Genomic DNA, 14,816 nt, shown 5'->3' on the forward strand with positions numbered 1-14,816 from the left:
GTACCTGTTGCTGTTGCTGCTGTCCGCCGTAGAAGGGCGAGTACGGGGAAAAGACCTGCGACTCGTGCAGTGACGGGTTGGGGATGGCCACAGAGGTCGGTAGCGAGACCGGCATGATGGGCGGCGGGGGTGGGGGGTGGTACGGCCGCTGCGACACCGCCTGCGGAGGAACGCCTCCCACCTGGAAAGATCATCCGTCGTTCACCATCCTTCCAGCGTGACGCGTGTTCAGAGACAGAGGACAAGGAAGTAGGGAGTCGGAGGCGGAGACTGAGGGTGCGGCGGTTACCTGCTGCGGCTGCTGCGGCGGCTGCGGCGGCGGCGAGTCGGCGCCCGCTCCCGGGCCCGGCGCCATCATGCCGCCGTACTTGCTGGGGTCCGGCCCGTCCTGCGCCAGGATGCGACTCACGGTACGCGGCGTGATACGAGTGTCCGTCACCTGAAACATCGACGTCTGACGTCAAGGAAATTAGGCGGCGACTGTCACACCGGCCGGCGAGGCCTCCCCGTAAGGGGGCAGGCTTCGGCGTAAAGTTTCACAGAGAACCAAAGTATCTGCCATTGAGGGGTGAGACGGTGCTTTACCTTGTGCCGCTTCTTCTTGGGTGCGACCACGAGGCTGAGCGCCTCGTTCTGTTCGGGTACTCCGTCCCTCGAGTCGCCGCCCCCGGCGCCGCCCCCGCCGCCGCCACCGCCTCCACCGCCCCCGCAAAAGGGGTTGACGTGAGGCGGGCCGGCGAGCCAGGGCGCGGCCGCCTTGGGGGTGGCGAACATGGCGGCGGTGGGCGACGGCCGCACGTGCGACGGCGCCTGCTGCTGGCCGCCCGCCGCCCCCACCTGCTGCGGCGCCATGCCCCCCAAGCCGCCGTCCGCAGACTGCGGCGTCATCGCCATGCTGGGGAACGCCGTGCCGTTGACGCGAGGCGTGCCTGGCGCCGAACCCCCGCCGCCACCTGCAGCACAGCACACGTCTGGTCGCCTTAGTGACGAAGTCTGCTGTCGGCGCTACCCACCTAAACTACCTTGCACGGTGGCAGTGAGCTTTAGTGCAAGAAACTTTCAAAAGATAGACCCTGTACTGCCCCTAGTACAAATGAAATGAACGACACACAGTGGTGGAAATACGAGGGGATTGAGTTAGTAATGCAACACATTTTTTTGTCAGTCAGTTTCAGTTGAAGAAATGCGGAACTTGTTTTGGAACATCGTGGAATATTCTCGCTTGAACGCCTATACTTTCATGAAGTTCCGAATGGTGGCAGCGTTATATGAAGCCTCCATAGGGTGTCTATAACGGAGATGCTTTCCAAGCACAGAGCTGCCATGGAGTTTCTTTCGGTGGAAAACCAGATCGTCGCAGATATTCATAGGCGCTTGCAAATGGCTACTGAGACCTGGCAGTGAACAAAAGCAAGGTGAGTCGCTGGGCGAGGTGTCTGTCATCATTGTAACAAGGTCACGCAAGCTTGTGACTCCTACAACGTTGGAACGTGCGGACAGTCTCATTCGAAGTAACTGACGAATTACAATCAAACCCCTCGCTGCACAACAGCACGTCTTTGTTGGCAGTGCTGACACAGTCGTCCGTTACTTGGGATGTTCAAAGGTGTGTGTCTGCTGGGTTCGTCGCCGATTAACAGGAGATCATAAAAAGGAGTACCATGTGTGAAGAACTGCTTGCGCGTTACAAGGCTGATCATAACAATTTTTTGTCCATCATCGTCACAGGCGATGGCGCCACACCACCCCTCCTCCTCCGAAGAAGTTCAAAGCAGCATCCACAGCCGACAGAGTCATGGCGACGCTCTTTTGGGACTCCGAAGGGGTTGTAATGTTTGATGTTGTCCCTCATGGTGCAGCGGTCAACTCTGACGTGTATTGTACTACCCTCAGGAATAAATGACCAGAGTGTTCGTCGCCACAAAAATGCAAACGAACTACTCATTCTCCATGGCAACGCAAGGCCTCATACAAGTCTGCGCACACGAGAAAAGCTCACTTCATTAGCCTCTGCTTCCTCATCCGCTCTACAGTCCAGATCTCGCACCTTGTGACTTTCATCTGTTTGGCGCAACGAAGTATGCACTCCGCGAAAAGCAGCACGTGGATGATAGGGATGTTACTGATCCAGTAAGACGTTGCCTCCGAAATCAACTAGTGGAGTGGTACCATGCAAGCTACAGGACCTCCCAGTATGGTGCCGTAAATCGGTCACATTGAACGAATACTAAGCTAAAAAATAGGGTACTGTAGCCAAAACAGTGGGGAATAATACGGTGTACGGGAATCCTGAATAAAACCAACCTGCTCTCAGAAAAAAAAATGTGTTGCATCAGTTACCGAACAACGCTCGAAACAACGTTTGATTAGAACACAGACAGCTCTAATCAATATGAAAAATTTTTCACCTCTTAAATTATTTAATGAAGCATCATGTTTCGAGGTATAAATATCACATACAGGCTAGAATGCCAATACCAAACCCTTTAACACAAGTACACGTAGATATTAAAGCTATTTTGTACAGTCTTGGGACGTACTCTGGTCATCTTTGGCCATATCTTGCTGTCGACCGTTGAGTTATCTCCGTTGCTACGGCTCCTTCGAACATTTTAACCACTACGTAAGGCTTTCGTGGTCGTGACAAAAAAATAAACCTCCTAATTGTTAGATTGCTACCTATTTCTTCTATATGATTGACGTTTCTACCCCTCTGTTGAAATCTTCTTCAGGATATTGTGGTGTCCACGATTGGCTGAAAACTCGGTCGACCGTGGGCATCACAAGTTCCTGAAGGAGATCCCAACGCACGGGACGGAATATCGATCGCGTAGAAGAAATATGACGCGGCCTAACAACTCAAGATTTTTCCTTGATGTCAACCACTGTTCACAAATTATCAAATGCTACTTTTGTTAATTTTTTGTGCTGCTATTATTGTCTGACTCTAGGTTTATGCCTAGAAACATGTTGCTTCCTTCAGTGTTTTACGTACTCAACAAATTTTGTGATTGACAGTGGTCTCTCAAAAATCTTTTCTTGTTTTTGAAACAGTCATGGTCGATTAAAAGACAATATAGCTTTACGTTGTTAATCTTGATCTGTTCGTGCCCCACAGTTAAATAATTTCAATGTTAATAAGAAACCATAACCCATGTTTCAGATACGTTTATTACCGTACAGCCAGTTTCGTTTTGAAGTCGTTTAGTGAATGCAGAGGGCAAGAGGACAGAGATTACACGTTTAAAGTCATTCGCTTTTAACGTGGGCGCTACTGACAGTCCACTTACTATGAAAAAAAGGGCATAACGTCATTTTAAGGAGCGTTTTTGGGAAAAATAATATTATTCAGCATAAAAAAATGAATAAAACTGAACGTTTGTTATGTGATAAAAAATAAAAAATAAATAAATTAATTAAAATAATAATAAAAAATAATAAAATAAAAAATAAAATAATAATGAAAATAATGAAATAAAATAAATAAATAAATTAATTAAAAAATTAAAAATTAATAAAACTGAACCTTTCTTATGTGTTCTAGGGACTTTGTGTCTTTTGGCTGAAATTTTAAAATAAACAAAAGAATAACTAAAGATGTAAAAAATCAGCTTTCTTTTTATGTGTGTTACTCTCAGCTTCACTTGGTACAAAAGTAAGTATCTTTGTCAAATTACAATGGTCTACCATTTTTTAACTCATACTCTTATTTCTACTTTTTCCTGATTGTAATTTGATGAGTCAAACTTATGTTAAATCGATCTCTTAGTTATTGAGACTTTGTTAGGTGTCTCGAACAATGATATATCTAGAGTCGACTGTATCTGGCAAGCATTTTAGCCTTTCTGGAACACTCGATGCGACTAAAAGTTGGCTTCAAATTGATACCAAGTGCTGCTTTATCTGAAATGATGGCACACATTACCCGTGACCATGACTGGTCAAAGTCATGACGCGTGTTCGAGAAGCCCAAATTTTTTTATTAGCATGTGAAACTGCAAGCAATTTGTGTGTAAGATACTTTGGATGTTTGACAGTCCCACAGTGTTAAAGCAATATACTTCTGTTGCAGGTAGCTTATAGTGAGGTGACTGCCTGTTGCTCTAGTTTGAGTATGCATGTCAGCCAGACACAGCTCTCTACCAAAAGTGCTCGAAACGTGAACTGTTAATTTTCTATGAGAACAGAACACTTCGCAGGAATCAGAAAGTGCCAACTATACTATCCTAGGCAAAACGTCGTAAGACAGTTTCGCTACTGATGTGAAATTGTGAAGTATTATGGCACTGCCAAAGTAAGTGAAGTGAGGATGCTAAAGTGTGCCGAAACGCCTCGTGCTGAAAAGCCTGGACATACTATTTTAATTTGTCGGAACTTATCGCAAAAAAATAGCTGTCACAAAAACATCTATCTAACTTTACATAAACAATAATAGCTTCAGGCATAATGAAATGCTTTTCGCCTTCTACACGTATTTTGCGACGACGAGAATCTAGGAGTATACAGAGCACTAAGTTGCGCTTTTAATGCATACTTAATTGGCGGCCCTCTTTGATATGAGAGGGAAACATCATGACCTCATATTTCTACATCAAATATCTTTTTATTTTCCTTTCCTTATTTTGTATATGTTTCTGTATTTGGGACGCAAGTGCAAGAAAATCCGAGACGTTGTGCGAAATGTGCGTAAGACTGCACTGTGCGGATTAACTGCGTCCGATTTTTCTTTTTTTATCAAGAATAGCTGAATTGATGTCACTACACTACGATCCATAAATATAAATATTGTGTAATATTTTGTAAACAAGAACATGGTCGCTAAGGAAAAAACTACATTTTAGCACTTTCGTTCACTAAATTCTTACGACACAGGTGCAGTTTGTATGTAGTAGGAAAAATCAGTAGCAAACAGCCTTTTTGATTGTGAAATTTAAAGACCAAATCTAACTTCTATGTCAAATATGCAATATTTTAGCTGAAGCAGTTACAAGAAAAACAGAAAACAGCAAGATGTCCTTATTAAATTTTACGATGCACTTCTTCAGAAACACTTTTCCCTCTTACATAGTACAATTCGAGATCGTAACAAGAACAACCGAGCGTTTGAAACAACAAAGAATAACTCATTAATCAGCGATCTAGTCTTTCAATTATGTCAGCCCGCAAAAGAAAGAAAAATGAATGAGGATAAATAGTAAAGAACTAGAAAATACTGAACGTCAACTGTTGTTGTGTTTCCACGTACAGTGCCAAAATGTGGATCTATTTTAAACGAATGGATCATTTCGTTACAGTAACTTAACTCCGGCGAAAAGAGTATATAGAAATTCCGTTAACCATTACGGGCACATCAAAGGTAGCAACATTATGAGTACTGAAGCGCTGCTTATTTGTGACGTTCAAAAATCTTTAGCGTTTTCGGAGTAACACATCGATCAACAAGACTTTTGTAAATTATTCAATAACATCTAGATGAAAGCCGTTATTTCTGGTTAATGCACTTCTTGAATCGTATCACACTTGCAGCTACGGACTGTGATCTAAAACTTTCACGTAACTGTTCGGCATTTCCATCTAGAGAATTTAACACATTATTACATACGAGACTTTTTTTATTGTTTATATAAGTGATTGTATGCATTACACGGATCTAGCAAAGGATACTTTTAACCGTATTAGCGTCCACAGACTTTTTATGGGTAATGTGAACTCCCGATATCAGGTACATAAAGCACAACAGTAGACGCAATGCTTGCGGAAACAAACACGAGCAGTTGCGACGGAAGGAGCGACAACGCGGGCTCGGGGCTTCGCCCACAACAGCTGTCCACCGGGATACGGCGTTCGGCTGCTCCAGTTACGCGAGGCGTCGTCGCAACAGGTGGGCGCCACCGTCTCTGTCATGTCGTGGCGCATGCTTAACAATCACAAACAGTCTCACACCTTTCGCTAAGCCGAATCACTTGTGCACAGTCTAAAAAGCGATTTTTAAACAAGTTACGTGCTTCAGATGAAGGCTGAGTAGGCAACATGACGGGTACAGGAGTTATTCAGCACTTACCTCCACGGTCGATGACCTTAGTCCTGGGGCTCTTCCTGTCGAGTAGCTGCGACGCCAGAAGAAGGTCCTTGTTCAGCTGCTCGGCGGCCACAGCCGCTGCTTCCGACTGCTTGAAACGCCGCTGCTGCACGAACCGGGACACGATCGAGTCGATGAGACTCGACAGCGATGCGGTGATCTCCGATTTGAGGACGTCCGCGAGGCCCTCGAGATCGGCGCCGGATACTGGGGCGGCGGCCACGCTGTTGCGGAACATGGTGAAGCGTTCCGAAAAGTCCGCCGAGACAGCAGAGCTCTTCATCTGCTGCTGCTGCTGCTGCACAACTTGCTGTTGTTGTTGTTGTTGTTGTTGCTGCTGCTGCTGCTGTTGCTGCTGTTGTTGTTGCTGCTGCTGCTGCTGCGCGACAGCTTGTTGCTGTTGCTGCTGATGGTGCTGCTGTGCAGCCAGCTGCTGCTGTTGTTGTTGTTGTTGTTGTTGCTGCTGCTGGGCGGCGAGTTGTTGCTGTTGTTGCTGGTGGTGGTGGTGCTGCTGTTCCGCCACGGCAGCCGCCGCTGCTGCGTCCTTGGCCATCCTCTCCTGCTCCAAGAAGAGCTTGTGGCTGACGCCCAGGTACATGGCAGCGGCGTTGCTGAGGGGGTGGTGGTGTTGGTGGTGCTGCGCCATCTGCGGGTGGCCCTCGTGCATTTGTTGCTGCTGCTGCGGCGTCGGTTGCTGCTGCGGCGGCGGCTGTTGCTGTGGTTGTTGTTGTTGGTGGTGCATCATCGGCATGCCGCCGTTCATCGTCTGCATCATATGGTGTTGTTGTCCCATTTTGGGAACGGGTAACCTGTTCGCCGGAGAGCACGGCTTGGGAGTCACGTTCTTATCCGGCACGCTTACGGGAGGCATCGCCGGGGGTTGTTGCGGCATAGCGACCGGGGGCAGAGGTTGCTGCTGCGGCACAGCAGTCATGGGAACCGGCGGCATCACTTGCGGTAGTTGCTGCTGCTGTGGGGGCGGCGGGGGTGGAGGTGGTGGAGGCGGGGGTGGCGGCGGCGTCGGGCTCGGCGCGTCCGCGTCCAAGTCGCTACCTCCGTCGTCCATGTCGGCACAATCCGACGACTCCTGTTCCATCCTCGTGCACAGCTGAACGTATTTCTGCTGCATCTCTGCCAGTTGCTCCTGCATCGACCGCAGCTGCGACTTCAGGGCGTTCTTTTCGACTCGCTTCTGGCGCACCTCTGGCGGTTCGATTAACAGGTCGTCTTCGTCGTCCATGAGGAGTCCCAGCCCTGCAGACAGGTGCAGCTGCTGCTGCTGCTGGCTGCTGCTGTCGTGCTGGACAGGGTGGTACAGCTTCCTCTTCTTACAGCCGTTCACCGCGATCGGCACGGGGCTCGACCGCATCGACGACACGATGTTCTCCACGCGCGCTCGCTTCAGCTCGGCCATGTGTTCAGAAGGCTTGTGCTGGCTGTTCGGCGTCGTGCTGGTGGATTGGTGCTGCTGCTGTTGCGACTGCTGCCCCGAAGACGGCGACGGGACGTCCTTGTCCTTGCCGTCCTTGTCGCCGGATTGCGCGTCGCTCTCCGTCTCGTCCTTCACTCGGTTCCCAGAGTCGGAGGCAGGCGACGCGAGTGACTGCTCCGTGTCGGAGCTCGCGCCGCCGTTCAGCGCCTCCTCCATCTCCTTCTTGATCTCCTTGGAGATCTGCTTGCTGACGGCGCCGGCGACCTCGTTGAGCGCCTCCTCGACGGCCGTCGTCGACTCCTCCTCGCCGCTCTGCACCTCGCCGTCACTGCCGTTCATGGCCACTTCCTTGTCGCCCATGCCCTCGGACGTGACGTCGCCGTTCTTGAGCTGCAGCAACAGGTCGTTGTTGTTGCTGGTGATGCTGTTGTTATTGTCGGGGGAGCCCGGGTCTCCGCGCAGGTCGTGCAGGTCGAGACCGAGCAGGTCCTTCTTGCGGCCCTGCAGGATGTCCCTGAGCATGTGGTGGGCCAGGTCGCCCGGCGGCGGACTGCCCGCGCCCGTCGTGTCCTCGCCGTCGAGCCCGCGCCGGATCACCGACGTGGCGTTCAGGCAGTCGAAGGCGCCCTTGGAGTCGCCGCCGGCGCTGTTGTCCATCATGACGTCGGGCCCGGCGCTGGTGGCGACGCCCCCGCCGCCCGCCTGGCCGCCTCCGCCGCCTCCGTCTGTCTTCACTCCCTGCCTGCCGAGCAGCTCGTTGAGCATCTTGGCGGGCGCGAACGCCGCCGGCCCGAACAGGCCGAAGTGTTGCTGGCTTTGGCTGAAAATGGCGCCGTACAGTCCTCCGCTGAGGAAGCTCGGTCGCGAACTGAAGTTCGGTATGGACGAGTAGCTGTTCCTGGGCTCGCCCGCGTCCACTCGCTGCCTCGTGCGCTTTGTCTTCTTCAGCAGTTTATCTCCGTACAACCCGAAGCATTCGGCCTCCTCTTCTGATGACATCATAAGAAAGCGCCTCTGTTATTGGCGGAGGGTCCGCTGCGAGTGGTAGGGGCCCCGGCGCAGCCAGTGGAGCTCCGCGCCTCCCCTCCTCGGCACCTCGGCGACTCCCCTCCTGGTGCGGGCTGTGCCTCTGCCGCTGCTGCTGCTGTACTCCGGCCGACGGCGCGCCGCTCAGACTCACTTGCCCATCGCCGCGCCTGCAACAAGCCACCGCACACCTGGCGTCAGCGCACACCCGCAGGTCACCCTCGCCACTGCTGCCGCCGCCGCCGCGCGCGCTCTGCCGCAAGTCAGTTCCACACTCAGTGCCCTCTCGCCTTCAAATATGCAGGCCCTGCTACTACACTGGTTTCTACCAACAAATGTGCACAATGCAGTTGCTATAATTGACCAAAATAAAGTGTTACGAAGCGTTTCCATACAACGATCCCTTTTCAGATACCTTTCACGAGACTAATGTACTGCTGTTTAATCTCGATTATTTTGAGCTGAACAGCTAATTGGTACCAAAGTTAATGATGAATTGGAACCACCACTGCTCTGTTGATATTCATTTACTGCGCCACGGCCGGTAACCGTTGCTTGCCGGCCGGGATTGCCGAGCGGTTCTAGGCGCTACAGTCTGGAACCGGCTACGGTTGCAGGTTCGAATCCTGCCTCTGGTATGGATGTGTGTGATGTCCTTAAGTTAGTTACGTTCTAGGGGACTGATGACCTCAAAAGTTAAGTCCCATAGTGCTCAGAGCCATTTGAACCATGTTTGTAACCGTCGTTTCTAGGTTTTGACTCAACATTACATAAAGCACCGATACCGCCTAAACCATGATACTGGCACAACTCGGTAAGGAACGAAAGCGGTTATGACACAATCAAAGTGTATCAGTACAGCTGTGGTGGTTATCACTAAATATAAATAAAGATACTGCTTTTTTCCCACGAAATGAACACGACGGACGTGCTATAACTTACGAAAATAGTTAAGAAACCTTTCTTTACCATACTGTTGTTTCCAGATACGGTTACCTTTCTAGCGAGAAGTTTATTTAGTGGAAATATCACGATTCCAGTGAGAAGAAAGTACATTGGAGTCGTAAATTAATGCAGCTGCTTTCCACATGTTGACTGCAGTGGAAACACGCACTCGATGGAACAAAATTTATCTAACAGGATATTTCGATAGTGAAAATCACACGAAAGGCTATGAAAGCCATCTGGTGATCTTCTGTATCTTGTGCTCCATTGCTTTTATAAAACACATAATTTTAAGTATAACCATCACAAACCTCCTAAAATATCTGTTGTTCTGCAGTTTCAATAGTTCGCCTACCAGATGATGACGTACTGTGCAAACTAGAAGAAGAACAACAAAAATTTCAGCAGCTCTGTAACGGTCGTGTATGAAAATATCGCGCATAGACGCCAGCTGTGCCGAAATATTTCGGTAAAATATAGTGGAATAAGCATTAAATTAAAAATCATGCAATTCAGTTTAAATGGTATTGATTTTCAGCACTGTACAGTACGCAACTGCATGGCGAAATGGCGTCGACACTTCAGGATCCTCTCACTCTGCTTCAAAACTGTTTCTGGATTTGTTGACTTCAAACATCAGAAACGGTAGCAAAAATAAATACATCCCGTAGGCCTACTACTCTCCTCTGTAAAATGGTACAAATGCTTTGATACCACTTAGAGTTCATACTGTATATTGCATTATATTTCGCAACGTCTTTTAAAGCTTGCAATTGCCGATATCATGCCCATGTAACTGCGTCTATTTCGAACAAAGTTACCTCAATCAATACAAGCAAAGCTAAGGCTGACAGTAGAAGTGAATGGACTCACAATATCGGAGGTGAGCAGTTTTACTTTCAGCGCTATGTCAGTGCCAACAAACCAGAAAGACATAGCTCTATTTCTCTTACACAAACATGCAAACAAGTGAGACAGTGGCACTGTCTTCTTGTATTCCGTCATGGGAAGTGCGAATAATGAGATAATGTACAATTTGGCGTCGACATGAGAACAATACCGAGACAGTTTTATAGTAGGCACAGAATACAGGTCTGGCAAAGAACTCAGATTCATACAATCAGATTTCATTTGTTGTACACAAAGAAAATACAAACCGAGCGACCTATCGTCACTGAACTTCTCAATGACGTTCCATTTCAACAACTGACTCCTTATGCCATTCTAAATTCGCAACAAACGCTACGTCATTCTGCATTTCCCTCCGCTATCAGCTAATTGTGGCCAACGCAGTATGAAAGGAGAAACTGAATATCGTAATTGATGAATTACCAATTTCGGCGAAACGACCAAACATCTCTTCGGCCACGACCAATAGACTGCACGTATCGTAATACGGCGGCGGTCCCAGGGTTAACATTTGCATATCTCCAATTAGACAGGAAATCTCTTTGATGGTATCATGACGTAAAGTGGAAAAGCGATATTACCGTTTCTGCGCAACCAGTAATAGCAATCAAGACTCAATTTAACTGCGGTGTGGTTTCCAGAGCGCGTCTGTCGCAAAAGTAAACCCCCCTCCCTCCCCCCCCCCCCCCTGTCGATAGGGCGAAGCAAATGTCATGGCAAAAGGGGAATGACACACACTGCTTGAACATGCCTGGCAGTCGGGGTCTAATGCATCGCTCCCTGCCCTGCTTGAGTGCGGTGATATAAGTGCAAAAGAACGCTTGCTTCGTACTAATGAGAGCAATATATAAAGTAGTTCAGGCGACACGAACGTGACATGCAACTAGAGAGTGCCATTTAAACAAGGGCAGTAAAGGTGACCACCGGCTCCCAGATATTATGCCAGTTTCACAGAAGTCTAGAAAAATCGGTCTGACGGACTATTGATAAACGATAAAGATGACATGTTAAAAGATTCTTAACAGAAATGTCAAGTACTGTTTACGGATCTCTTGAAAGTAAGATTACATCAGACAGAACATGTACTAAGCTGTTCATTTAGTCATTTTTCCAGCGATTTGCGAATGGAATCAAATAATTACCCTTTAAACTGAAACTCGTAGTACTCTATAAAATACATATGAAGCTGTAAATATGGAACTAGTAAGTAGTTCCTTCCTTTAGCTCAGATAAACAAAGAGACTCTCCGTATGTCATTCACTTTCTAGACTTTGTATGTATCTTCTCAGGATACTTTCGCATATAATGCCATCACAGGTGCACATGGTATTAATTGTGTATCGTCTTTCAAACCTGAGAATGGGGCGAATTCTATCTATTACTCAAATGGCCTGCAGTGGCCACTTCCTTCTAACAGTATTTATTATGAAGCTATTTTTTTTACAACGGCCGGCTGTTGATGCATTTGCAGTAATCGTTTACGATCACTAGACTACCCGTTGCAAGCAATATTGACGGAGAGGATCACGATTGTAGTTCAATACAACGCTGAAAAGCAGTGGAGCTGCGAAGAGGGATTTCTCTTGGGCCACTTGGATGCGCGTATTGCGACCAGTGCTATCGACAACGTCGCACACTAATCCCTAAGCAGCGTTAAATGTTGAGATGTTTAGCAAACTGAGTCCACGACGTAGGAGCAATCCAACATTCATCTCTTATCATTTTCTGCGACTAAATTGGAGCTGGTCTCGGACAATCGCCGCGGAAAGACTGCGCTGCACGAGCCAGTGTAGTTAAAACGAGCGCAGAGAAAGACCTGCAAGCGGGCGAGAGTGAACACGCGCGGGTTTCTTCTGTCACTCTGACGCACAGCTGCTTAACAAGTCGGAAGGAAAGGAGAAGAAGAAGGCTTGATGCGAAGGAACGGAGGCGGCGAGTGGTTGGCTGCTGCAGTGTAAAGGTTTTGGTTGGCGTGTGTCATTATGGGCGCGCGGGAGAAAACGCGAATCGACAAAGACCTACTCGGTCCCCCTGGCCGTACCACGTCATCGGCTTTGTGTGTCGACAATGGAAGCCGCGCCACGAGGCGAGGGGCGCACTCTCCGCCTCCCACCGCCGCTACTTTCCTAGCCTCCGGTCTGCAAGGCGCGCTCCAGCCCCCGGCCGCCAGGTACCGAGGTTCAGCACCCGGCGCGTCCCTTTAGACAGAAAGAGGTAGTTACGTTTCGGAACGAATGTAGGTCTTCGCTTATAGATGAGGTGGTGCAGAATTGCTTGTATTACTGCCTCTGTTTCCACCAGTTTCGAGGCGCGAAAAGTTGTCACTGTGGTTAAGACACGGAGATAATATTCAACGGGAGCAAGGCTCAGATCGCTGTCTGCTGTCATGTCTTACTTTCTCAGTGGCTGAAACGCATGTGGAGAAATCCGAGATGAAACCTCACTTCTATTAGGTCTTTAAGCTATAATCTTCTGTCGATAACTAAGTGATTACAGTAGGAGCAGTGGCTCATTTTGACCGTACGGGAGAGATTTTGGACATTGACCTACTAAGTATCCACCCCACCATTCCAGAGAAATCGTTCAGGAAAGCCGCGGAAAACCGTATCAGTGTAACCGCTAAAGAAATCAAGTTTCTCAAGCATTTACTTGGCTATTTACCATAGGTGCGTTTCTGCCTGGGTAACAGTAGAGAAGAACTAAAATGGTTCAAATGGCTCTGAGCACTATGGGACTTAACTGCTGAGGTCATCAGTCCCCTAGAACTTAGAACTACTTAAACGTAACTAACCTGACGACATCACACAGATCCATGCCCGAGGCAGGATTCGAATCTGCGACCGTAGCGGTCGCGCGGTTCCAGACTATAGCGCCTAGAACCACTGGGCCACTCAGTCCGGCTATGATGTAGAATTGTATGGACAATTACTTGCAAATATTTCCATCAATAGTGACATCTAGGATGGATCCTTGTACAGGCAGATAAATTTCTCACGAAATTCAGCCTGAATGTCAAGCCGTAAAAAGATTTTTCTGTGTTAAGGCTGCCTATTCAGTGAGGACGAATTCTTTCCAGAGAACGACGAAAACAAAGACTTTCCAAATGCAATGATATTGCCAAACAGAGAACGTTTCTTCAAAAACACGCGTGTTTCATTGTATTACTGTATAGGTCAGAAGGAATCCAGCCCTCTTAATTGGAGGAATGCCGATGTTATAGAATTCAGCTGAAGTCCAGACGCAGTGCGGCCATATCAGTGTCGTAAGTCTATTAGGCGTTCTCTAAAAGGATAGACGCCCAAGTCTATCCGGCGGCGTTAGCATGCGCGTCGTGTACAGCACTCACACCACAGAACACAACAGCGACCAGACGCGTCTGTGGATCAGTCGTTAAGTACCTTTGTTTCGTTCCGTGCCATTCATTTAACGAAACAGAAGAAGGCGACATCACTATCGAGGACACTTACGCACCAGGATTTCCCCCTTACTTCTCTGCAAGGCCTACGCATGGTATTTTCTGTGAACAATTTGACCGTCGTTAAACACCTGACCTCGAATGAAACGCAGCACTACTTTGTTTTCTAAGAGTCTTTTCTATTCCGTTGAGGTATGTTTTCCTGTCTTGGCAGAGGAAATACCTCACACAAACTTGCGGTTGCCCGAATGGTCACTTTTAAAAGATAAGGGCAACATCTCCTTGACTTATTACTTTGTCAGTAAAGAACCAACCACTGAAAGTAAGCATACAGTTCTCCATACACCAACAACTATGAGCTTTACGAAGACAAGGTCATGGAGAAAAAAATGTACGAGTGTCAATTTCCTATGTGACACGCTAGTATTAACCAGTTTCCTGCTGCTTGCAGAATTTTCTTTCTTTGTATTATTTACTTTTAGTCTAATTTTTTATGAACATAGGGAACGTTTAAAAGTAAAAAGCGTTGTCAAAAGAGAGATTACTTGTGCTTTTGTAATATATATATATATATATATATATATATATATATATATATATATATATATATCGTAGCTCACGTTGCCACATGAAAATATACTAGCTAGAACGTTACATCACTGTACATGTTACCACATGTTTCTGTTTGAAACCGAATAAGTCAGTTTCAAGAAAGGATGGGCTGCTACTGCACAGTATTTCATTTTATGCAACGAAAGCTTCTATTTATACTTGTGAAACTGAAAAAGAATTGTAATGAACCGTACAGGGAACTGTCAGTGATTGGTGCACTTCATATGTTTACACCGCGGACAATGAAGGTTCTCCAGACCGCTTTCGTATAAGCTTGCAGGTTGTCGCACTTTTTACACAGACGGCGATGCGGGTCCACCTACATACGGGGCGTTTACTTCCGCCACCTTGGCGGCCAGCCGCACTCTAAATCAGCTACCTGTTATCGTCCGCTACGC

General features: G+C 47.8%; 1 protein-coding gene and 1 long non-coding RNA gene across 5 annotated transcripts in view; both read right to left on the reverse strand.

The window, feature by feature from the left end:
• The window catches only part of LOC126349037 (homeobox protein prospero-like), a 56,027-nt gene extending 47,429 nt beyond the window's left edge, over positions 1 to 8,598 (reverse strand). For 2 of the 4 annotated variants that reach the window (XM_050002407.1, XM_050002403.1), the window contains exons 1-4: positions 6,062 to 8,598; positions 586 to 971; positions 290 to 439; positions 5 to 181 (exon numbers count right to left, since the gene is read on the reverse strand). In XM_050002407.1, the coding sequence (XP_049858364.1) occupies positions 5 to 181; positions 290 to 439; positions 586 to 971; positions 6,062 to 8,513 (3,165 nt within the window). In that variant the 5' untranslated portion in view covers positions 8,514 to 8,598. Of the gene's footprint in view, positions 1 to 4; positions 182 to 289; positions 455 to 585; positions 972 to 6,061 lie in introns of all 4 variants that reach the window. The other 2 variants (XM_050002404.1, XM_050002406.1) reach the window with 2 other exon arrangements.
• A 92-nt stretch (positions 8,599 to 8,690) lies between these two features.
• The window catches only part of LOC126349083 (uncharacterized), a 191,191-nt gene continuing 185,065 nt past the window's right edge, over positions 8,691 to 14,816 (reverse strand). The window contains exon 3 of the long non-coding RNA XR_007565179.1: positions 8,691 to 8,707. This is a non-coding gene — a long non-coding RNA (uncharacterized LOC126349083). The remainder of the gene's footprint in view (positions 8,708 to 14,816) is intronic.

Source organism: Schistocerca gregaria, chromosome 1 (genome assembly GCF_023897955.1).
Source record: "Schistocerca gregaria isolate iqSchGreg1 chromosome 1, iqSchGreg1.2, whole genome shotgun sequence".
NCBI classification, from domain to species: Eukaryota; Metazoa; Arthropoda; class Insecta; order Orthoptera; family Acrididae; genus Schistocerca; species Schistocerca gregaria.